General features: G+C 42.4%; 1 protein-coding gene across 2 annotated transcripts in view; it reads left to right on the top strand.

Annotated features, from left to right (window-relative positions):
- Efhc2 (EF-hand domain containing 2) overlaps nt 1–26248 on the top strand; it is a 200662-nt gene that overhangs the window by 25676 nt on the left and 148738 nt on the right. Inside the window, exons 1-2 of one of the 2 annotated variants that reach the window (XM_058582490.1) lie at nt 20003–20120; nt 21606–21794. In XM_058582490.1, coding sequence (XP_058438473.1) covers nt 21663–21794 — 132 coding nt within the window. In that variant the 5' untranslated portion in view covers nt 20003–20120; nt 21606–21662. Of the gene's footprint in view, nt 1–20002; nt 20121–21605; nt 21795–26248 lie in introns of those variants that run through there. The other variant, XM_058582489.1, reaches the window with a different exon arrangement.

Raw genomic sequence — 26248 nt, 5'->3', positions numbered from 1 at the left:
TGGGCCTTTTTTAGATGCTGAATGAGAAATAAAATAGACTGTGGCTCTGCTTTCATGGAACTAAGAGGATAGTGTTAAAACTGTGACTCTCATTGAGCAGGGACTGAAAATTGGATGATTCATACTTGTTCATGAAACAAATTTAATATGACCAATAATGTCATGAAAGTAGAGATAAATCTATAAAATTGTTGAATCAAATGTAGAAAATTAAGTTCTAAGTCATGTAAAAGGTCATTATGTATTATTCATAAAAATGTTTTTTTATAGGGCTGGAGGTGTGGCTCAGTGGCAGAGCACTTGCCTTGTTCTTGTGAGGCACTGGGTTCCATCCTCAGCACCACATAAAAAAATAAAGTTCAAAAATGTTTTATAAAATCTATTTGTAAAAAAGAAAATATGAGCACTCAGGTTGGTTACTTAGGGAATAATCCTTGGTCTGTTTTCCACTGGAGCTCTAACTCAGTTTTTGCTAAAAGTCAGTACCAAATCTTTACCCTTGAGAAAATGAAAAATATTAACAGGCAGGCACAATCACAGATATCTTCTCACTTAGTCCTAACCGCTGTTCCATCAAACAGGTTTTATTATTTTCACTTTAGAGAATGGCAAAGCCAGAGGTCTCTAGAGAAATAAAGTGACAGTTCCAGAATCCCAGGGCCATATGTGGTAAAGCTGAAATGTGAATATTAGGCCTCCAAAGCCAGATCTCCTGCTCTAGCCCTTATGTCGATGTGATGTGTTTACACTTTTCCTCCCTGGTTTTGTTCTTGATTTCCCAGAATTCCAAATGTTTACATAAGATTTAAGGAGGTCTAAGCCAGGCAATGGAGTCAAGGAAATATTAGGTGAGATTATTTGAAACTAAATGGCAGTTTATGTTCTCTTCACTCAACAGATATTTATTGAGTTCCTACTATATGCCAGGCCCTATAGTCCTCATTCTCAGAAAGTGCAAAGTCTAGTGTCAAATATAAGCACATGAATAGAGAACTAGAATATAATATTCTAAGTACAGTGATAGCTGCATGGGAATTATGGATAGGCAGATGGGGACTCATTTGTTCAATGGGTGAATCAAGATCAAACCTTGTGAGAGTCTTTGTTTCTGTCTGCACCACTGCTTCTCTTTCAAGGGCCTTACCTGTTATTTGTTTTTTTTTTTTTTTTTTTTTTTTTTAAAAAAAAACATTGTCCCGTGTTCTACGTACTATATCTTGTGCTGGTATACAACTAGGGGCAATGGGCAACCTTCTGGGTGATTTTCAAGATTTTATTAGAAGATCTGTACAGGGACATAATGTTCTGCCTTTAGCAGCCAGGGAAAACTTCAAGAGGAGATGACGTTTAGATCTTTTATTTATTTCTTACATTTTTCTGAGTTTGGGTTATTTTAAGGGAATTATAAATACTAGAAACTCAAGTTCTGATTTGCAATACCTTACTAGAGCTATGCAAAAAGCCATATGGTTCAGAAGATATTTCTGTCCCTGTGACTCTACCAAACACCATTCTCATCAAGGTCATGACCATCTCCTTGTTGCCCAATCACGGTCAAGTCTCAAGCCGCATCTTAATTTGACTTATCAGTAGCATTTGATGCAGTTAATCATGCCCTCCTCTTCAAATGCTTTCTTTACAGTTTCCATGACACTAAACTCTCCTAGTTTTCTTCCTGTCTCACCAGCTACTCCTTGTTCATCTTCTTTGGTATAGTTATACCCCATCTCCCTGATTTCTCTCTCTCTCTCTCTCTCTCTCTCTCTCTCTGGTGCTGGGGATTGAACCCAGGGCCTTGTGCATGCGAGGCAAGTACTCTACTAACTGAGCTATATCCCTAGCCCTGATTTCTTAACACTGGGATGTTTTAAGGTTCAGTCTTGGCCACCTTTTCTGCACTGTCATCATTCAATCCAGGACTTAAATACTAGCCATCAACTGGTGTATGTCAAGTTTTTATACCCAGCCTTCACCTGTTTGCTGAACTTCAGACTCACATATCCACCTGCTAATCAACACTTCTACTTGCTTGTCTGAGTGGTATCTCAAACTCAACATGTACAAGGTAGAATCCTGCACTTCTCTGTCTCCTACCTCCAGATCTCTCACCTGAATTCTCTCCCACTGTTTCATATGTCAGGATAAAACTCCATCCTTCTAGTTGCTCGGTATCTAATCTATCAGTAAACCTTTTTGTTCTACCTTCAAAATATATGCAGCATTTGATCACTTTCACTATTTCTACTTCTATCACTCTGATCTGGGACACCATCTTTTTCTTGCCTGGACTATTGCAATATAACCAATTCTTTGTATTGTAACCATAGTGATCTTTTCTATCCCCTGCTCAAAACAAAATCCCAGCATCCTTTAAGCCTCTATGGCCAGCCCCTGTTTAATCTCTTTACCTTGTGTCTCAAGTTAGGGGTCCTCTAGACCTGTCTCAAGCTAGAATAGTGTGGTGTTCTTCTTCAAGAACACCTAGATAGCATGGCAGTCTAAAGTGCAGGAGGGAATGAAAGGAGAAAGGACTGTCAGTGACAGCAGACTACTATTTTGTGGAATGTGAAGGTGGAGGATGGGAAGAAGTGAAGACATTAATAGAAGCAGGACTCATGGATGAAGGAGGCCTTCTTCCTCTACAAAGTAAAGGATTTGAGTGTCTCAATGTGTCTAGGGAGAGTAGCCCAGGGGAGGGAGGGGTTAAAGCTATTGGTTATGGGACCAGAGACACAGCAAACCAGTACTGGGAAGAGAGGCACTTAGGACTCTGGTGTGGTTTTCCTCCACTTCACCCCCTCTTTTGGTCAGAGCCTTCTCAGTATCTTCAGTCCACTGTCTCTAGCCCTTTCTCCTTGATTTCCAGTGCCTGCACCTTCTTTCTTGTCTGCTCCTGGTCTTCTGAACATTGTGGAGGGATCTGACACAGGTTCTGAGAGCCACATTGCTTCCTGGATGTCCCCCCCCCCCACCTCAATCCCCAGTTCCTGTCCTCCTGGATGCTTAAACTTCCCTACTGTGGAAGCTGATCCAGGGGGTCAGGAGGTGCTACCTTTTTTTAAAATATTTATTTATTTATTTATTTTTTAGCTCTCGGCAGACACAACATCTTTGTTTGTATGTGGTGCTGAGGATCGAACCCGGGCCGCACGCATGCCAGGCGAGCGCGCTACCGATTGAGCCACATCCCCAGCCCTAGGAGGTGCTACCTTAAGATTTTTAAAACCTGTTTTCAGTTCCAAAGATCCATTATGTAATTGATAACTCTCTGCAGATTGAATCACCTAAACACTAAAATGTATCTCCAGGCACAATAATAATCAAATAATCAAAAGTGAGAGGATACTGAAGCATAAACTTTGAAATCCCCTCTGTTATCATACTTGGCTATTGTGGCCCAAATGTTTATGTACAGGGATTTATGTTTTCTTTCTTTTTTTCTTGTTCCATGCTGGGGATGGAACCCAGGGTCTTCTGTATGCTCAGCAAGTGATCTACCACTGGGTCACACCTAGCTTCAGTAGGCATGCTATGATTTAATCAGCTTCTTTAAGATCTTTGGGTTAACATGTGGCAGTTGCCTTAGCTGACTTCAGTGCCACATGCCTGTAATCCCAGTGGCTCCGGAGGCTGAGGCAGGAGAATCTCAAGTTCAAAGCCAGCCTCTGCAATTTAGTGAGGCACTTAGCGACTCAGTGAGACCATGTCTCTAAATAAATTATTAAAAATAGCTGGGGTTGTGGCTAAGTGGTTAAGCACTCCTAGGTTCAATCCTCAGTAACTCCCCCCACCCAAAAAAAGAATAAACAAACAAAAAACAATTCTTTTGCCTTTAGATCACCCTTCTCTGCCGCAGTCTGGCTGGGCACAATCAGGAGCCACTTGTCAAAAGAAACTAACTTTATTTTTAGAACCACACACGCCAAACAAAACAGCCTCTCAGGAAAAACCCTCAGAGCCTCAACTGCCACCACCGGCTTTCCCCAAGCCTCTCTCTCCCACACAAGCTTCTCTCCACCTCCCACAATCCTCCTGCTCTTGAGGCCGATTGGCTGGGTCACGTGGGCGGAGCCAAAAAAGTCCCCCAATGAGCAGCTCCGTGGTCTGAAAGGGCAGGGAAACAGCCCAATGAGCATCACCGCAGAGGAGCCAATCAGCTAGATGTTGCTGGGGCTGCTGTGAGCCAATCATCAGCCGGCAGCTGGAAGTTTGCTGGCAGCTGGAAGTTTGATGGGGCCCCTTCGGCTGTGGCTCTCAACATCTCCCCCTCTCTGTTTAAACAACAAGCATGTGGCTTAGGGACCGTGTCTGCCTTAGGTTGTCCAATAGTACATATGGTCCTTAGGTTGGTATCATTGCAATTGGATCTTACCCGTCACTGACTACCGGTCCAGTATACAGCCACACTTGTGGAGAGGTCTTTGTACCAGCGGGGGGGTGAGGTTCTTTGCCTCACCTCTGTTGGCCCCCAAATTTTAGCTGGACGATCATGACAAGCAGAAGGGAGGAAGATACACCAAGCCAATTGACGGCTCCTTTTGGAAAAATTGTACCACCGATGACATCATCAGCAAAAATACCCCAACACTACCACAAGTCGCTGCACCAAAAGATAGTTCACAATGCATACAGGTGAGCTCACAATGTGGCCAGGCAAGTTCTGCAAGCAGTTCACAGAAGGCACTAAAAGAAAACAATGTTCTTAACAATTTACATTGTCTTCACCGGCACTGGGATGAAGATAGGAATTCTGGCAATAATGGCTAAAGAAAAAATTATGTAACATTACAGAAGGCACTAAAAGAAAACAATTTTCATTATCTTTAAGAGAATTATTAAATATAATGAAAAGGAAAGGTGAAAGTAAACAAACAGATCTGTTAACCTTCTTTTTTGTTTACATATTAAAACAATCCTCAACAGTTGTTTACCCAATTTAAATTAAACCATATAAATCACGTGAAAAAAAATTTGGATCCATTTTATCATGAGCGCTCATCATATATGATATATGGACATACGTACATTCAAACATATAACACAAAACACAACTGTGCACACATAATATAATACATACAACACATAACATTATAGTAAAGGCCTTATAACTTTTTACAGGTGAAATCTCCATTGCAATGTTTAAAAAATCTATAGTCAAAAAATAGAACTGATCAGCAAAACATTAACCTAGGTCTGTATGAGCTCAAAAAACAAAATAGAACTTCATGATATGGCAAAGGGCAATAATAAAATAGATATTGAAAAAAGCATCCTGGTTCTGTTGCAGATGTAAGAATAGCCAAACTGGAGTTTTGGATATCAGTTGTTATGGATTTGAGCCAAATCATCTTCTTTTTGGTCTGTAGAAATCGCTTTAGTTAATCTTTCTGGAATCCAAATCGGCTGCTGTTCTCCCTGTGGAAACACATAAACAGACCCCCGACTCCAGACAATCACTGGGTCAGGACCTTGGTTAATCTCTCTGGAATCCAAATCGGCTGCTGTTCTCCCTGTGGAAACACACAAACAGACCCCCGACTCCAGACAATTACTGGGTCAGGACCTTTCCATTGTCCTGTTAGAATATCCTTCCAAAGTACCTTGGGCTTATGCACATTTTTTGGACACATATGCCTTTCCGCAGCACTAAGTCCTGATGAATCCAAATTTTAAAAGTTTAGAGTAAAAAGGGTTATTTTAAGTTTATCTTTGGGGAATATATACCCCTTCCCAATTCCTCCTTTTTGCTTTAATAAGTACATTTTAATAGTTTGATGAGCTCTTTCAACTATGCCTTGTCCCTGTGGATTGTATGGGATTCCTGTTATATGAGTAATGCCAAATGTTGAGCAAAATTGTTTAAAAGAGGTAGAAGTATAACCAGGGGCATTATCTGTTTTTAACTGTTTTGGAACACCCACAGTGGCAAAATTTTGTAAGCAATGAGCTATAACATCTTTAGTTTTTTCTCCGGCATGAAGGGAGCCCATCAAAAATCCAGAAGAAGTATCAACTGTAACATGCAAATATTTTAATTTTCCAAATTCTGGCAAGTGTGTGACGTCCATCTGCCAAATATGGTTAGGTATCAATCCTCTAGGATTGACTCCAAGATTAACTTGTGGTAAAAAGGTCACACAATTTTGACATTGTTTTATTATTTGTCTAGCTTGTTCCTTAGTTATTTTAAAACGCTTTTGTAAAGTATTAGCATTGACATGGAACTTTTTATGAAAATTTATAGCTTCTTCTAGTGTAGAGAAAATATGTATGTCATGTGTAGTTTTATCTGCTAAATCATTGCCCAAACTAAGGGCTCCAGGCAATCCTGTATGTGCCCTGATATGTCCTATAATGAATGGATCTTTTCTGTCCCAGATTAGACTTTGTATAGTGGAAAGCAAAGAGAAAACAGTAGAAGAAGGGGAAATCCTACCAGCATCTTCAAGAGATACTATAGCATTAACTACATACTGACTATCAGAAAATAAATTAAATACAGAATCTTTAAACATCACAAAAGCTTGTAAAACTGCCTTAAGCTCTACCTTTTGAGCTGATTGTTTGGGTACTAAAAATGTAAAAGTTTGATCAGGGGTAATTACTGCTGCTGTACCATTATTTGACCCATCAGTGAATATATTTGGAGCATTCATGATAGGTGTTTTTCTTGTCATTTTTGGAAAAATTACAGGATGCAATGACCAAAAAGACAATAAAGGATTAGATGGTAAGTGGTTATCAAATGAAACATTAGATTTGCACATGATTATTGCCCAAGTATTTAACTCATTAGCTAACTCATCAATTTGATTCATAGTATATGGAGTAATAATTTTATTGGGAGAAATTCCAAACACTCCCTTTGCTGCTTTTATTCCTTTGAGTATTAATTGTCCTACAGCCTCAGGATACCTCGTAAGAATAGTGTTAGGAGAATAAGATAAATGTATCCATAATAATGGACCTTCTTGCCAGAATACTCCTGTAGGAATATTTTTTGTTGGCAGTACAATAAATAATAAAGGCAAACTTATATCAATTCTATCCAAATGCATATTTTCCATATATGTTTCAATGATTTTTAATGCCTTTCTTGCTTCAGGCGTTAACATTCGGGGTGAATTTGGATCTGATGGACCTTTTAGGATATCAAATAAAGGTCCCAACTCTCCTGTTGGTATACCTAAATAAGGCCTTATCCAATTTATGTCTCCTAATAACTTTTGAAAGTCATTAAGTGATTTGAGTTGATCTACTCGTATTTGAATTTTTGGTGGACGGACCATGGTTGAGGATAATAGAACTTCTAAATAATTAATTGGAAAATTTAATTGTACTTTATCTATTGCTATCTCTAGATTATAATTTTTTAATAAGTTTGTAAGTGTGGCATAACATTCTAGCAATGTGTTTTTATCTTTGTGTGCTAATAATACATCATCCATATAGTGAAATATTTGTAGTTCAGGATTTTGATTTCTAAGTGGCTGGATTGCTTTGTTAACATAAATTTGACACATAGTTGGGCTGTTAGCCATCCCTTGAGGGAGTACTTTCCATTCATATCTCTGATCAGGACCTTCATGATTCAGTGCAGGGATAGTAAATGCAAAACGTGGACTATCCTCAGGATGAATTGGAATTGAAAAAAAACAATCTTTAATATCTATAACTAAAACATACCAGGTTTTTGGCAAAGCAGACAACTGAGGAATCCCTGATTGAGCAGGTCCCATAATAACCATCTCATTATTAATGGCTCTTAAATCTTGCAATAATCTCCATTTACCAGATTTCTTTTTGATGACAAAAATGGGAGTATTATGGGGAGATACAGAAGGTTGTATATGTCCTTCCGCTAATTGTTGTTTGACCAGGTCATGGGCTGCTTGTATCTTTTCTTTAGTCAGGGGCCACTGAGGAACCCATACTGGTCTTTCTGATTTCCAAGTAATTTTTATTGTCTCAGTGGCCCTTTCTGAAAATCCAACCCATGTCTGTCTGTTCCTTGATCTATTTGTATTGGTGCTGCTATACCTTGTTCTTGTTTTTCTAATCTTTTTCCTTTCCTAAAACCTTGTCTAGTCATAATAGTGGGTGCATTTTGGTTGATGTTATTTGTTAATGTCAAACCTAATTGATCTAGGACATCTCATCCCCATAAATTTACGGGAAGATGATCCAATACATATGGCTGTATAGTTCCTTCACATCCTTCAGGATCCTTCCAATCTAATACCATTGCACTTCTATGGGGATTAGTCGCCACTCCTAGGCCTCGAAGCGTTTGAGTGGCTTGTTGTAATGGCCAATGTTTTGGCCATTCTTGACGAGAGATGATGCTAAGGTCTGCACCTGTATCCAGTAGCCCATTAAATTCATGTCCTTGAATATTTAGTTTTAGCATGGGACGAGAATCTACATTTAAAGAAAGCATAGCCCAATCTGCACCTGTGGAGCCTAATCCCTTGGAACCTCTTTCTACAGTACGACTGGAAAATTTATCATGTAGGCTGGGTATTATTAGTAACTGTGCTATTCTATCTCCTGGTGAAATTACTGATATACCCTTTGGAGAACTGGCTATAATTTTTATTTCACCTTCATAATCGGGATCAATTACCCCAGGACTTATCATAAGTCCTTTTAGAGTAGAAGAGCTACGTCCCAATAATAAGCCTACTGTTCCTTTGGGAAGAGGTCCTTTCACCCCTGTGGGAATGATTTGAACTCCCATCTCTGGAGTTAGTACTGCTCTGGCGGAGGCGCAGATGTCCAACCCTGCGCTCCCTCTGGTTTGTCTGATGAGGGATCTGATGGACAATGTGTCCTGGGCACTACCCTGATGGGGTTGCTGGGTTCCTCCAGTGCTCCGTATATTTGTGGTTTTGGGCCCCGGAGCATTGGGCCCCCCTGTCCATTTTTTGGCAATGGAGCCCGATGCCTTTCTCCACGGTATCGTGGATAAACACCTGGTCCTTGTTCGTTTTTTGATAATGGAGTTCCCTCTATGGTGGTTTGAGAACGGCATTCATTAGCCCAATGTCTCCCTCTATGGCATCGTGGGCAAATACCTGGTATTCTACTCCTTTGATACCTAGTTTTGTTAAACCCTCCTCCAATGGGGCAATTCCTTTTAAAATGTCCTGTTTGTTCACAGTTGTAGCATGTTCTTGGCCTGGCATCTAAAGCCTGTTTTACTGCAGCTGCCACAATTTGCCCTTGTTCATTAATGTCTCTGGCATCTAAAGCCTGTTTTACTGCAGCTGCCACGACTTGCTCTTGTTCATTAATGTCTCTACATAATTTAATATATGTGTTTAAATCTTCATGTTTCCATGGTCTAATGATATCTCTGCACCAACGATTCGCTTGCTCATAAGCCAGGTGTTTTAGTAATGGCATTGCTTGTTCTGTATTCCCAAAAACTCTGGTAGCTGTTTGAATAAGCCTATCTACAAATTCAGCATAAGGTTCATTAGCTCCTTGTATTACCTTAGATAATTGACCTTGTAAACCTCCATGTCCTTGTAAAGTCTTCCATGCCTTAATTGCATCTATAGCAATTTGTGCATATACACCAGGATCATATGCAATTTGTTGCTGCTGATCCTCATAAGGTCCCTTTCCTAACAACATATCTAGATTTCTCTGAGGATAACCAGCTGCTGCATTTCGCCTAGCCGTCTCCTTGCAAAATTCCTCATTGGCAACCTTCCATAACAGGTATTGTCCTCCATTTAGCACAGCTTTACACATATTAGCCCAATCTGCTGGCGTCATGTTCAAGTTGTTAATGGATTCGACCATGCTTACAGTGAAGGGTGCTTGAGGACCATAGGTTGTTACAGCCTCTTTTAGCTGCTTCACTGTTTTGAAATTTAAAACTTGGTAAAATCGCTGCCCTCCTGCCTCAAATACAGGGCATGTTAATATTTGAGATCTTGTCTCAGGATCCCAACTATCAACTGCGGGGGTTGGGGACCTCCCAGCATATGGAGGTGGCCTTGTTAGTTGGACACTTACATCCTCTCGTGATAGAAAGGTGTTAGTAGCAGTCTCCTGTAGAGGTGGTGCTGTTGGTTGGACACTTACACCCTCTGGTGATAGAAAGGTGTTAGTAGCAGTCTCCTGTTGTAACTTTCCCCCTGATGGCTTTTTCTGTTTTACACTTTCTTTCTCTGTCTGATTAACTTGAGAGACCTTCTCTTTTACTTGAATCAATATGTCTTCTCCTTCCTCTACCTTTGTCTGAACTGAAGGCTTTGGACTAAGCAAACAAGATACGAACGTCCACAATGGCAATGTGCCATCTGGCAGAGTCCCTGGGCTTTTCTTTTCTATTCTTTTTAAATCTTCACCATGATGGTTCCATTGTGATATATTTAACAACTCCTCCTTAAAAAGCCATGGGCTACATTTTTGTATTGTATCAACGTATGCCCTGATTGTTCTTGATTTTACTGAGATGCCTCCTTCCTCTAACCATTTACTTAACACTCTTTCAGTTTGTTTTTTACTAATTTCTGATCCCGTATTTCTACTATAATACAACCCAACAAGATAACGCCTAACAAAACTGAAACAGAGTGAAACAAAATTGGAACAACACAAAATCATTATAATAGCCTCCTGAAATGTCCATCTGTCCTTTCTCCCTATCTGTACCTCAGATGTGAGCGGTTTTTCTTCCATCTTACACATCTCCAGGGACAGGCAACTTAAAACAAAAGTGAATCAAAATAACAAAAGAAGAATCTTAAAATGGCTACCCATCCTCTTGCCCTGCCCTCAGGGGCGAGCAGTTCACTTACCCTCAGTCGCTCCCCGTGCGAGCCACCAAATGCCGCAGTCTGGCTTGGCACAATCAGGATCATTTGTCAAAAGAAACTAACTTTATTTTTAGAACCACACACGCCAAACAAAACAGCCTCTCAGGAAAAACCCTCAGAGCCTCAACTGCCACCACCGGCTTTCCACAAGCCTCTCTCTCCCCCCCAAGCTTCTCCCCACCTCCCACAATCCTCCTGCTCTTGAGGCCGATTGGCTGGGTCACGTGGGCAGAGCCAAAAAAGTCCCCCAATGAGCAGCTCCGTGGTCTGAAAGGGCAGGGAAACAGCCCAATGAGCATCACCGCAGAGGAGCCAATCAGCTAGATGTTGTTGGGGCCGCTGTGAGCCAATCATCAGCCGGCAGCTGGAAGTTTGCTGGCAGCTGGAAGTTTGCTGGGGCCCCTTCGGCTGTGGCTCTCAACACTGGTGATTTAGGACTGACAGTGATAACCTGATTGTGTAGGACCTCAAGACCCAGGCCCAGCATTAGATGACCAAACCCCTAGGCCTCAAAGCTGCAAGACACATCCTCACCCAACCCCCATGTCAAAACCCCTCCAGCAGCATGTAGCACCTCAGGTGTTGCACAATGTTACCACAAGATGTTCCATGTAGATAACCCTAACGGGCCCCCTATCACAAGATGTTCCTTTTAGACAGTCCTACTGGTTAAACTTGAGAACTAGGTTTAAAAACAGGAACTGAAAGGACAGAATGCAATTTTATGGTTTTTCTGAGAACAAAAAGTTGAAAAACAAGTTTACCCCCCTAGGTGACTCAACTGCTGAATTCAGAGGGACCAATAGGAAGGCTGTTGCTGTGCTAAGCTAAGACCTAACCCACCTGTTCCATATAAAAGATCTATACCCCAAAGCCCGGTGTGCCAGCTCATCGAAGCTCCGGCTGAGGTTTTGCTGTGCACCCGCAGGCGCCTGTGTGAGAATAAACGCCTCCTGCTTTTTGCAGCCAGTGTCTCGTGTGGTTCATTCTGGGTTTGGGATCTGTGGATATTTCATTGTGGAGGTCCCACCGAGATCCAAGATCCCGGTTCCGGTTCCGATCCCGGTCCCTATCCGGAGGACACCCGACATCACTGGGAGGTAAGCTGGCCAGCTCAAACTGACTGTCTTGTTGTCCTGTTGGTTATCTGTTCTTTGTTCTGCGCAGCGTCTGTAAGACTATATGATCCTAGGCATAGTCATTTAGTATTCTGAGTATTCTGAGGCAGTTCTGTCATTTAGTATTCTGAGGCAGCTTGAGAAGGAGTTGACGAACTCGGACTTCTCCCCTGCCACCCTGGGAGACGTCCCAGGGATCAGAAGGGTCCATTTCTTTGGGGCCCCCGGTGTTTCCGAGGGTTACACCATTTTTGTAGGTGACAAAGAAGTACAAACTTCTCCCAGGCCATCTGATTTGTTCGGTTTCCACCGAAGCCGCGCAGCGATCTCACTGTTTGGTTTCGTTTTTGTGTCATTGTGTCTGTCTCTCTATTTCCTCTCTGAAAGTAACATGGGACAATCACTAACAACCCCTTTGAGCCTAACTCTAGATCATTGGCAAGACGTTCAAGATCGGGCAGACAACCTGTCCGTGGCAGTCAAAAAGAAAAAATGGAAAACTCTCTGTACTTCAGAATGGCCAACATTCAACACCAGCTGGCCAGCAGAAGGGACTTTTAATACTGATCTTATTTTCCAGGTGAAAACCCGAATCTTCACCCATGGTCCTCATGGACACCCTGACCAGATACCCTACATTGTTACCTGGGAGGACTTAGCCTCCAACCCCCCCCCTTGGGTTGCTCCTTTCTCTCCACCCAAACCCCCTCTCCGTCCTCCCCTTGAACCCTCTGCTCCCCTCATTCCACTTCCCCCTCCCCAAACCTCTCATCTTTACCCTGTTCTTAACAAATCTGAGACCTCAGTTAAAACAGGGACAACACCAAAGAAGGTTCTACCGCCGGAGGACTCAACTCTAATTGACTTGCTGACTGATGAGCCTCCTCCCTATCAGCCCCAGCCCTTACAAGCCCCTGAACCTGATCAAGCATCCTCCGAGGACGAGAACCAAGAAGGCCCAGTCGCCAATGCTCCCCCGGATCCTTCTCCCATGGTGGGACGGCTCCGGGGACGCCGGGATCACACCGCCTCAGGAGACACCTCCAGAGTTCTCCCCCTGCGACAGACGGGAGGCCCCAATGGCCAATATCAGTATTGGCCTTTTTCTGCCTCTGACCTCTATAACTGGAAAACCCATAACCCTTCCTTTTCTAAAGACCCTACAGCTCTAACCTCTTTGATTGAGTCTATCCTAGTAACTCATCAGCCAACATGGGATGACTGCCAGCAGCTCCTGCAAATTCTCCTCACTTCAGAGGAGAAACAAAAAGTTCTTTTGGAAGCTCGCAAAAATGTGCCAGGGGACGATGGGCGTCCCACCCAACTCCCAAATTTGATTAATGAAGCTTTTCCTTTAACCCGGCCAAACTGGGACCATGCGACTGAAGCAGGTAGGGACCACCTACGTCTCTATCGCCAGTTACTCATAGCGGGTCTCCATGCAGCAGGGCGATGACCCACTAATTTGGCTCAGGTAAGACAGACTACCCAAGGGGCAACAGAAACCCCGACAGCATTTCTAGAAAGATTGAAAGAGGCATATCGGAGGTTTACTCCTTTTGATCCTGATAGCGAGGACCAAAAAGGAAATGTATCTATGGCTTTCATTTGGCAGTCCGCCCCAGATATCAGGTCTAAATTGCAGAGACTAGATAACTTGCAAGATTTTTCTCTGGCAGACTTACTGAAGGAAGCCGAAAAGATATATAACAAAAGAGAAACTCCAGAAGAACGAGAGGACAGGATCAGAAAGATGCAGGAAGAACGAGAACTTAAGCTTAGAGAGGAATCAGACAAAAAAGAAAGGGAAAGAGAACAAAGGCGTAACAGGGAACTAAGTAAAATATTGGCCACCGTAGTTCAGGCAGGACATCAGGGAAACAAAGTAAACAGGGACAGGGAGCAAAGCAGACCCCGTGTAGACCGAGATCAATGTGCCTACTGCAAGGAAAAAGGACACTGGGTAAAAGACTGCCCAAAGAGACCCCCCAACCCCAGGAGAGATACCAACCGGGCTCCCCGACTGCTAACATTAGATGAGGATTAGAGGAGTCAGGGCCAGGAGCTCCCCCCTGAGCCCCGGGTAACTCTACAAGTAGGGGAGCAACCTGTGACCTTCCTAGTGGATACCGGAGCCCAACACTCAGTGCTGACACAGACACCAGGACCCATGAGCCACAAAACGACGTGGGTCCAAGGTGCCACTGGGAGTAAACCCTACTGGTGGACCACCACGAGAGAAGTACACCTTGCCACAGGTAAGGTTTCTCATTCGTTCCTACACGTGCCTGACTGTCCGTATCCACTGTTGGGAAGAGACTTATTGGCTAAATTGAGAGCCCAAATTTATTTTAAAGATGGGGGCATCTCCATCACGGGGCCAAACCAGACTCCATTACATATATTGACTTTCAAATTGGAAGACGAATATAAACTTTTTGACAAGCCCTCGGTACCTATGAAAGACATGGACTATTGGCTTAGTTCCTACCCGGAGGCCTGGGCTGAAACCGGAGGAATGGGATTGGCAAAACAACGGCCCCCAATAGTCATTCATCTGAAGGCCGCTGCTACTCCCATTAATATCAAACAATATCCTATGTCAAGAGAGGCCTATCAGGGCATCAAGCCGCATATCAAACGCCTCCTAGACCAAGGCATCCTAACACCTTGCCAATCGCCCTGGAACACCCCACTACTACCAGTTAAAAAGCCGGGGACTAATGATTACAGACCAGTCCAAGACTTAAGGGAAGTTAACAAGAGGGTATGCGATATCCACCCCACAGTGCCAAATCCTTACAATCTCCTTAGCACTTTGCCTCCTACTCATACTTGGTATACTGTTCTGGATCTGAAAGATGCTTTTTTCTGCCTAAGACTGTCTCCCCAAAGTCAGGCTCTCTTCGCATTTGAATGGAAAGATCCAGAAGGGGGAATCTCTGGACAGCTGACCTGGACGAGACTGCCACAAGGATTTAAAAACAGCCCAACACTCTTTGATGAGGCTTTGCATCAGGATTTGGCAGACTTCCGTGTAAGGCACCCTTCCCTAATCATGCTCTAATATGTAGATGACATCTTGCTGGCTGCGACCTCCGAGGAAGATTGCCAGGCAGGTACGGAGAAATTATTGCAAACTTTGGGGCTACTAGGGTATAGGGCGTCAGCAAAGAAGGCCCAAATCTGTCAGACAAAAGTTACCTATCTGGGCTATGAACTCCATGATGGTCAACGATGGTTGACAACTGCCAGAAAAGAGACTATCTCAAGTATACCAACCCCCCAGAGTCCCAAGCAACTGCGGGAATTCCTGGGGACCGCAGGTTTCTGTAGACTCTGGATTCCTGGGTTTGCTGAGATAGCAGCCCCCTTGTATCTACTAACTAAGCAAGGTAACTCCTTTGCTTGGACTAAGGAACATCAATTGGCATTTGATAACATCAAATTGGCTCTTCTGTCAGCCCCTGCTTTGGGCTTACTGGACATTACCAAGCCCTTTGATCTGTTTATAGATGAAAAACGGGGATATGCAAAAGGGGTTTTAACCCAAAAACTAGGGCCCTGGAGGCGACCTATAGCCTACCTGTCAAAGAAATTAGATCCAGTGGCAGCAGGATGGCCACCATGCCTCCGGATGATTGCAGCTGTGGCTCTGCTGATTAAGGATGCCACTAAACTGACTTTGGGACAGCCATTAACCCTGTTAACCCCTCATGCCATCGAAACTGTGATTCGCCAGCCGCCTGATCGCTGGATGTCAAATGCCCGACTCACCCATTACCAGTCTTTGTTATTGGACACCGACCGAATTCAGTTTGGTCCCATGGTGACGCTGAATCCAGCGACCCTCCTGCCGCTCCCAGGAAAAGCCGATCCTCACAACTGTCAGCAGATTCTTGCAGAGACACAGGGAACCCGGCCGGACCTCACCGACCAACCGATGAAGGATGTGGAGCTGGTCTGGTACACAGATGGAAGCAGTTATCTGCTCAATGGAGAACGACGAGCAGGAGCAGCCGTCACCACCGAATCTGAGGTAATATGGGCGAGTGCACTTCCGGGCGGAACATCAGCTCAGCGGGCAGAACTGATAGCGCTGACTCAAGCGTTAAAGTTGGCAGAGGGGAAGAAACTAAACGTGTACACTGACAGTAGATATGCCTTTGCTACTGCTCACATACACGGAGAAATTTACAGACGCCGGGGTCTACTAAGCTCAGAAGGAAAAGAGATCAAAAATAAGGCTGAAATATTAGCCTTACTTAAAGCTTTATTCTTGCCTAAAAAGTTAAGTATCATGCATTGCCCCGGTCATCAAAAAGGTAATACTCCAGAGGCCAAAGGGAACAGATTAGCAGATGAAACGGCCAAGAAAGCAGCCCTAGGGCCACAGCTTTTGATAGTGACTCTATTGCCCCAACGAGTAGACCCACCACATGATGACCATGAAGAACACTGGGTCTATGAAGATAAAGATTTAGATGCCATACAAAAACTGGGGGCCACTTATGACCCCGGAAAAAATGTCTGGAAATATCAAGGAAAGACTATCATGCCCCTCAAAAATTCAAAACAATTAGTAAAGTCCCTACACAGACTAACACACCTTGGGGCTAAAAAGATGAAGGAGCTCTTAGAGCGTGGGGAAGGTACTTTATATCTTCCAAACATGGATCAACTTCTGCGCCAAGAAGCAGAAAACTGTCAAGCATGTGCCCAGGTAAATGCTGGTAAGATCAAAATTGGAACAGGGATCCGGGTAAAAGGCCATAAGCCCGGAACCCATTGGGAAATAGACTTCACTGAAATTAAACCTGGTATGTATGGCTACAAATATCTTCTGGTTTTTGTTGACACTTTCTCTGGATGGACCGAGGCATTCCCAACTCGGCATGAGACTGCTAAGGTGGTTGCAAAGAAATTACTGGAAGAAATCTTTCCCAGGTATGGAGTACCCGGGACCATTGGGTCAGATAACGGGCCTGCCTTTGTCTCCCAGGTAAGTCAGATGGTGGCCAATACATTGGGGATTAATTGGAAATTACATTGTGCTTATAGACCCCAAAGTTCAGGACAGGTAGAAAGGATGAATAGAACCATCAAGGAGACTCTAACTAAATTAATGCTTGAAACTGGCACTAGAGACTGGGTACAACTCCTACCTTTAGCTTTATACCGGGCCCGAAACACCCCAGGCCCACAGGGGCTAACCCCATTTGAGATTTTGTACGGTGCACCACCACCTGCTGTTAACTTTTATGAAACTGAAACTTATGCCTCCCTCACCCCATCTATGCAGACTCATTTGCGTGCCTTGCAGTTGGTCCAGAACGAGGTTTGGAAGCCTCTAGCCGCAGCATACAAGGAGGAACTCAAAACCCCCTCGCTGCCACATCCCTTCAAAGTCGGAGACACCGTCTGGGTACGCAGGCACCAGAGCAAGAACCTCGAACCGCGGTGGAAAGGACCTTACACCATCCTGCTGACCACTCCCACTGCAATCAAAGTGGACGGCATCACCGCTTGGATCCACGCTTCCCACGTGAAAGCTGCACATCCGCAGGAGCCCACAGACGCCTCTCTGGATCCAGAATGGAAACTGCAACGCACCCAAAACCCGCTAAAGATAAGACTTACACGTTGTTAATCACTCTTGCTCTCTACGCTACTCCCCTCGTCCTAGGTAGTAATCCCCATACCCCCATGAAGTTGACTTGGCAGGTGTATTCCGAAACCGGAAAAATAATTTGGTCTATTACAGCAGCCCACATCCCTGGCACATGGTGGCCTATTTTGACCCCAGACTTTTGTCAACTAGCCGCTGAATCAGACTCTTGGGATATTCCCGGCAACTCACATGACCTCAGTACTTATTGTTCTACCCCCATAACGAGATGCAGACTGGGTCAACATGACTTTTACGTTTGTCCCAAAGAAGGGAGAAACCGAACCCAAGCACGTAGATGTGGAAATTATAAAACATACTTTTGCTCCTCCTGGGGCTGTGAAACTACAGGGGACGCTCACTGGAAACCTTCTTCTGATAAGGAATTCATAACAATACTCAAAAACTTCACTCCCCATGGTACGCGCCCCTCTGATTGCTATCCCCCCCCTACATCTTACTACCAAGGGGACAAATCATTGCCCTTACGGATACAGTTTACAGAAAAAGGAAAAGAACAGCTAGATCCCTGGCTCACTGGGAGAACATGGGGCCTTAGATGGTTTATGAAAGGAGATGATCTCGGTGTAATTCTCAGAATCAAATTATCTCTAACCCCAATTTTGATGAGCCCAATAGGACCTAATCCTGTTCTCGGGGACCAAAGAGCTCCCTCAGTTCCCAGACAATCAAAAAGTCCGCCCAAAGTACCTCCCAGTGAGCCACCCATGTCTCAAATTGTAACCATAGACTGTCAAACCTCTAGTTACTCCCCCGAACCCACACTCCCTGAAACCGAAAACCGATTGTTAGATTTGATTCAAGGAGCCTTTTATGCCCTCAATGCCACCAACCCAGACCGCACCCGGGAATGTTGGCTCTGTCTCACCTTCGGCCCACCCTACTATGAAGGAATAGCAATAATGTCTGACTGGAACAGTAACATAAACCCTGATCCTAAATGTATGTCCCTGCCCGGCTATAAACTCACCATCACTGAAGTTTCAGGACAAGGGATCTGTGTAGGAAATATACCCCTGTCACATCAACCTCTCTGTAACACCACCCTCCTGACAAATGGCTCACAAAATAACTATTTGTGGGGTCCCCCCGGAACTTATTGGGCCTGCAACATTGGACTGACCCCCTGTATTTCCACGGCAATCCTCAATGCCTCCACTGATTTTTGTGTGTTAGTCCGAATCTACCCACGACTATTCTATTATTCCTCAGAGGAATTTGAAGGACATTTCATGGGCAGGATTCGATACACCCGAGAGCCTATCAGCCTTACCCTGGCAGTCTTGTTAGGAGCAGGAGTATTGGCAGGAATTGGGACTGGGGCTGCAGCTCTGGTTGAGGGCCCCCGACAGCTAGGGATTCTAGAAGCTGCAATCCAACAAGACCTAAGAGCAATAGAAACCTCTGTAACTGCTTTAGAAAAATCCCTAACCTCCTTATTAGAAGTTGTCTTGCAGAATAGACGAGGTCTGGACCTATTATTCTTGAAGGAGGGAGGACTTTGTACAGCCTTAAAAGAAAACTGTTGCTTTTACACCGATCACACAGGGGTAGTAAGGGAGTCTATGACAAAGCTTAGAGAAAGACTAGATGCAAGGGAAAGGTCTCTGCAAAGCTCCCAAAGTTGGTTTGAAAGCTGGTTTAATAACTCCCCTTGGTTAACTACTATATTATCTACTGTAGCCGGTCCCTTAATTGTATTGCTGCTGATCTTAACATTTGGGCCCTGCATATTTAACAAATTAATGCAATTTATAAAAGAAAGATTGTCTGTAATTCAAACTATGGTACTCGCGCAGCAATATCAAGTACTCCCACAGCACCCTGAACCATCAGCTGAGCAAATACCGGACTCTGAGCAGGTAGATCAATGGATATAAGATTATATCCCGGATAAAGAAAAAGGGGGGAATGTAGGACCTCAAGACCCAGGCCCAGCATTAGATGACCAAACCCCTAGGCCTCAAAGCTGCAAGACACATCCTCACCCAACCCCCATGTCAAAACCCCTCCAGCAGCATGTAGCACCTCAGGTGTTGCACAATGTTACCACAAGATGTTCCATGTAGATAACCCTAACGGGCCCCCTATCACAAGATGTTCCTTTTAGACAGTCCTACTGGTTAAACTTGAGAACTAGGTTTAAAAACAGGAACTGAAAGGACAGAATGCAATTTTATGGTTTTTCTGAGAACAAAAAGTTGAAAAACAAGTTTACCCCCCTAGGTGACTCAACTGCTGAATTCAGAGGGACCAATAGGAAGGCTGTTGCTGTGCTAAGCTAAGACCTAACCCACCTGTTCCATATAAAAGATCTATACCCCAAAGCCCGGTGTGCCAGCTCATCGAAGCTCCGGCTGAGGTTTTGCTGTGCACCCGCAGGCGCCTGTGTGAGAATAAACGCCTCCTGCTTTTTGCAGCCAGTGTCTCGTGTGGTTCATTCTGGGTTTGGGATCTGTGGATATTTCAATTGAATGTGTGAGTGTGCATATGTTTGGGGATAGGATGGGTAGGGATGGTGGAGGTATTAGCAATTGATTCTCCAAGGAGCAGAGCCAGGCAATAGCTTACCATCCTGAACATTGCTTCTAGCTTTCCTCCCCCAGCCTTAGAGTTGGGCTGTTACCTGCCCAGGGCAGCTGTTATAAGTCTGGCTGCCCTGGACAGGGCTGCCCAGACCCTCCTCCATTTATTCCAGCCATCTTCACTGCAAAAGGAAATGAAATATTTTTGATTCTCCTGTCAGACTGTCCTGCCGAAGCATCATGCTTTGCAAGAGGTTCTTGCTCTGGTTATACACAATCCTGGCAGCAAATTCTGGATAAACATTACCTCCTGGAGAGAGAGGCAGGGTCATGAACTCAGAGGGGGCTTCAGTTGTATCTGAAATGCTTATTTCTTATGCATGACTATGTGGCACATTCATTCTATGATATCATATGTGATTATATTGTATCTCATATATTATCAAGTATATTATATAATCTTGAATTTGCTGTTTACCATTTCCATGCATGTGTAGGCCATAAGTATAATACTTTGTATATGTGGAATTATCAATTATATGTTCCCTTGTACCACTTAATTTTTCCTGGACATATTTTGGGATTTGTCTATATTGATATATGTAATTTTAGACCTCTGTGTAAATATTCTGTTTTATAAGGAGAACACAATTGGGATATCTCTTCTTCCATCTGCAGAAATTTGGGTTTTTGTTTGTTTGTTTGTTTGTTTGTTTATCCCCCTTGCAAACACTGCTGCAACAAATCATCTGATATCCAGTTCCTTATGCTCAGGGGCAAGCGACTTTTAGGAGTAGACTTGCCAGGCCATGGGACATATACACAATTCTCCTTGCTAGAAGGTGCCATCCCTGTCTTTTGAGTTCCCAAGCAGCAGTACATGAGAGGTGATATTGGTTCGTATACCCTTGCCAACCGTTGGTGATATTGTCTGTGCTGTTTTTCTATCCACATCACCAAAAGAGCTGGGAGGCAAAGCTTTACAATTAGAAGAATGTCAGCTTTGAGGATTTTCTTGTTACATTTCTTCTAACGAGGACAAGATTTTGTTTTCTGTTTTGGTGAAAATAATGTTTAGACTTCTGTGGAAAATAGTTACATTTCTACTCTGAAGTAGAGGGTATTTTTTCTCTTTCTTTTCTTCTGTTTGCATTCTTGGCAAATAAGTAGGAAAAACCAATTAGCAATGTTCTAAATGCTTGCTTGTGGTAATTGTTATTTTGAAATGTTTTAAATAGCATGGCGCATTAGGTTTATTCTTATTGCTTTTCAAAGTTTTGAATTCGTTAAAATGAATTGAATTTAAAATGTGACACAACCTTAGGGATAAAGATTGATCATAATTATTTACCACTCTGTGCATTTTGGGATGGGAAAAATAAATGAGATAGCAGTAAGAGTAACTCTGACCATTTTATGTTTTCTCTTGTCCTCTCAGGTGGGAAAGGAGAAGTTCCATAAATCCCAACATTGGGGCTTTTGCAACAATGTAAGGATGCTAGTAAGTGATGAGAAACCTGGAATAGGTGGAGTACCACTTATTGGGCAAAAGATAAAGCCTAAATATGGTGCATATCCTAAAGGAGAAGGAATTGATGTGCCATCCTGGGTAGCTTTTGATAAACAGGTAAGTCCCATGGCATTGGGAAAAATGTAATCTTAAAGTTTTACATGTTGATTTGAGAAAATAAGAGTCTTCAATATAAATGTTAAGCCTAATTCTTTGTTTTCTTTTTGGCTTTTATACATATGATTTCCTTTACTTTGGGTGTTTCTCTTTTAATTTTTTAATTGACATGTAAAAATTGTACACAGTGAGGCTGGGGTTGTGGCTCAGTGGTAGAGCACTTGTCTAACATGCATGAGGCACTGGGTTCGATCCCCAGAACCACATAAACAAACTAAATAAACAAAGTAAAGGTATTTTGTCCATCTACAACTAAAAAAAATTGTATACAGTTAGCCCTCTGTGTGCGCAGTTTCCATATCTGTGGATGCCAACCTATGATTGAAGATATTCAGAAAAATATTACTTCTATACTGAACATGCATAGACATTTTTCTTGTAATTATTCTCTAAACAATACCATATAACAACTATTTACATAGCATTTACATTTTATTAGGTATTATAAGCTATCTAGAGATGATTTAAAGTATATGAGAGGATGTGTGAAGGTTATATGCAAATACACCCCATTTCATATAAGGGACTTGAACATCCTTGGATTTTGGTATCCATGGGGGTCCTGGAACAAATTCTCCACCAACACTGACGGATGACTATGTATGGAGTACAATATGTTGTTTTGAAATATGTATATATTGTGGAATGGCAAAATCAAGCTAATTAGCATATGCATTACCTTACATACTTATCTTTTTTTTTGTGGTGAGAACACTTATAATCTACTCTCTTAGCAATTTTCAGCTTGCTACTAATGGCTGTCACCATGCTTTAGAATGGATCTTTTGAACTTATTCCTCCTGTCTAGCTGAAATTTTGAATCCTTTATGATCACAGCTATTTCTTGGCTATCTCTAGGCAAAAAGACAAATTCAAGAGAAAAATACCCTAAACAAAGATTAATTATCCTTGCTCTGCTGTTTCTGATCAGGCACATGGGTTGCAGAATGCCTGGCTAGTGCTTCTCGACCATATTCTCCTCTTTTTCTCTGTACAGGATAATCTGTCTTTCTGTAGACTAAGTCTGGTCACCCTGTTATTATTTTTGCTTAGTGAGTTGCCATTAGCTAAGTAAATTTGCTTCATTCTGAATGTGGAATTAAATAGGAAGAGAAATTTACCTTATCTTCTTTCCTCTGTACTAATTATGATTCCCTAAGGACTAAAGGGTGACTTGGCAAGGGTGACATGGCAAGAATTGTAGAAGTGAAGGGAAGAACTGCCATTATTAGATGAGAGTCTGAAAATACACACACACACACAGAACACACACACAAACACAGAGTTAAAAAAAGGAAATGCATTTGATGCATTTGAGTGTCTACTTTTTTGTGGTACTAGGGATTGAACCCAGGGCCTTGAGCATTCTAGGCAATGCTCTACCACTGAGCTACACCCCCAGCTCTTGAGTCTCTTGAAGAGGGTCTAAGATCAAAGGAAAAGAAACCCAAGCTAACCAGTTTTTTCCCAGAAGGCAGCTATATGGATATGCTGTGTTTAGCAGAAAACCTTGTATCAGAACCCCATGTTCTATTCTCCAAAAAAGAACCTGTTATTAGATTATTTTAGACCCTATAATTAAAAATAATTCAGGACTAGATGAAGCATTCAAATCATAGTATGCCTAGTTTACCAGGTGGTTTTTTAGCAGTCTTTAACGTGGATTGGTTGGCAATCCTTTGATTCTAATTAAAATGTCCTCAAATATGGTTGAAGTGACACATTCAATTTCATCTGATAGGGTACATCAATTAGAGCACACACATAATTTTTTTCAAAGCCCAGTTCTGATGCTTAATAGAGATCTAACAGGGCACAGGGAGCCTTTTTTCCTAGGAAACCATCTACTTCCAACATGGGCCAATACTTCTTCTTCTTCTTCTTCTTCTTCTTCTTCTTCTTCTTCTTCTTCTTATTATTATTATTATTATTATTATTATTTTCAGTTCCTGGTTCAGGGCAGGACCTAGAGCTAAAAAACAGATTTTGGACTGATTGACTTGGGGTGATTAGTCCTGGGTTTCTGTTAGTCTCAATCTTATAGGATATTGAATTTGCAAGGGTCAAAGAAAAAAAATCTATTTTTATCTTACATTGAAAAGAGGATATTGACATTATTTTTAACTAATCCACTACTGAATAAGTAATGTAGACCACAATGTATTAAACCATTATCCTGCATTTAAAGTTGAAATTTCATGTTTTTCTCAATATTTAATATGTGCCTTTCAAGCCTATTTTGCAGCTCTTTAATTACTTATAAAATTATGTAGAATATTTCATGAAGTTGAAATGATTTTAGCTTCAGACTACTTGAGAAAATGAAGAGCTTGTTCATTTCAGATCTAACTAAATGCAACATAATTCTTTTGGTTATTTTGTTGGTCAACTTCAATTAAATATTCATCGAGCTTTAAACGAGACCCTAAGACTATGAAATATTTACATGCCCTGATGGGATTGTGAGCTACAGACTAGATCCTAGTTAATACCCGGAGCAAATTATAAAGTGCTTTCTCCATTAGTGGGTTCAACAAAACAAGTCAACACCTGTTAATCATTTTTTTCTTAAAAATGAGACACTTTCAACTTGTTGCCAGTTTTTCCAATATCTCTTAATCCTAGCAATATTTCTAGGCTGTGCTCTCAAACAATACAAAATGAAAATAAAGGCAATTCTTTGGAGAGTGTATTAAAATTAATATTTGTAGTTTGTGCTCTTGGTGCTACCCAGATCTGCATGGGGGCTGGGCACTACTCCCATCCCCCAGCTGCAGCAGATGCTTTGATAAGCAGCTTGCACCTGTAATCCTCTCTAGAGACTTGCTCTTGACAGATGGGAGTTTCAGCTCCTAGAGACACCTGGGAAGTTACGCTGGCTTTTTTTTCCCCCAAAGTGGGCAACCAATGACTGACTGATTCCTTGCCTGAAAATGTGACTGTGCTGTGATTCAGGTCCATGCCCCCTCGTGCATTAGCCAAGACTTAACTTGATCTGCGAATGCATCCTTGCTTGGTTCGTTTCCCTCTCCTTTCCTGTTTACCTCACTCCCTAACAGGTTTCTCTCCAAAGTGTGCCCTTAGGAAATTGCATGTGCCTAATCGGTTTTAGGTTCAGCTTTTATGGAACCCAATCTAGGATAACATTCCATTTTTTTATCCATAATTCTGAAAGTGACCATAAGAATGCCTTGCTCAGAGAAAGAACACCCAAAAGAGAAAATGCTGTTTGCAATCACCAGAAAGAGCCAGTATTTGTTACTTTGCATGATTGATCCTCATGGTGGATGCTTCTTGCTCTTTATCCTTCATTAATTCACCCTTCATTCTTACAGACAGTTTTATGCAGGCTGAAAATGTGCCCGCTTAAAAGTGTTCACCTTTCCAGAATCCTTGTGGCTAGGGCTAGCCATGTGAGTCACTTCTGGCCAAAGATATATTTGTTAAGGTTTATTGAGTAAGGCTTTGGGGACAGTTACTGTTTTACTAATGAAAAGAGTTAGGCTCTGCTGGTATGATTTTTCTGCCTTTACCCTTCATTTATTTTCTCCTCTGAAATTAGGGCATAACTCTTTGGATCTGGCAGCCATCTTGTAAGGACAGCAGAGATAAATAGAACATAGACCCCTGTTGGCATCATGGAGCCACCATTTCAGACTCAGGCTGCCTATCTCTGGGCTTGTTATATGAGAAAAATCAACCCCTATTTCAGAGGTTCTCAATCTGGGGAGGCATTTTGAAATGTATGGAAGTGTTCTGGGTTGTCACAATGACTAGGAGCAGGGCTCAGTTAGGGTAAAGCATGTGAGTTTGCTTTGGGTGCACCATTTCAGGGATGTCCTGGAACTTAACAATCAAGTTAGGTATTTGAGTGTAGCACATTAAATTTAATGCAGAAAATTCATGGTGAACAAAATGCCTATATTTTATGTAAAGACAGGATCAGCAACTGTGCCAGGTAAGCCATATTGGAGCCTGAGGCTAAAGGAAAAATCAGTCACACTGATCCCATCTTTATTTAACATTTTTGGTATTTTGAGATTTTGTTCATTATAATTTTTTGCATTAATTTTGATATTTTAAACCACATCATCCTGGGGATAGCCCTTATTAGAAGGTGCTGCTGGGGGCCAAGTGTGTATTGCACATCCTGCAATGTGAGAACAGTGACCCAACACTTGGAAGAACTGTTCTACCTGTAATGCCAATATGGTTCCCATTGAGAAACATGGGAACCTGCTTAAAACCCCTAGCACTGGAGTGGAGGGGGGACAGTGTACAAACAACTAAAATAATTTTGCTTGATATTGTGCCCACCTGGAAAGGGCTAGTGATGTCATTGAATTCACTCGAATTAAAGAAGGCCATGATATATCATGGTATGAACAAAACCA

The sequence above is a fragment of the Marmota monax genome, unplaced genomic scaffold (assembly GCF_021218885.2).
Source record: "Marmota monax isolate L192 unplaced genomic scaffold, Marmota_monax_Labrador192_F-V1.1 WCK01_AAM20220418_F8-fsc00182, whole genome shotgun sequence".
Lineage (NCBI taxonomy): Eukaryota > Metazoa > Chordata > Mammalia > Rodentia > Sciuridae > Marmota > Marmota monax.
This window is presented reverse-complemented; position numbering and strand designations above follow the sequence as displayed.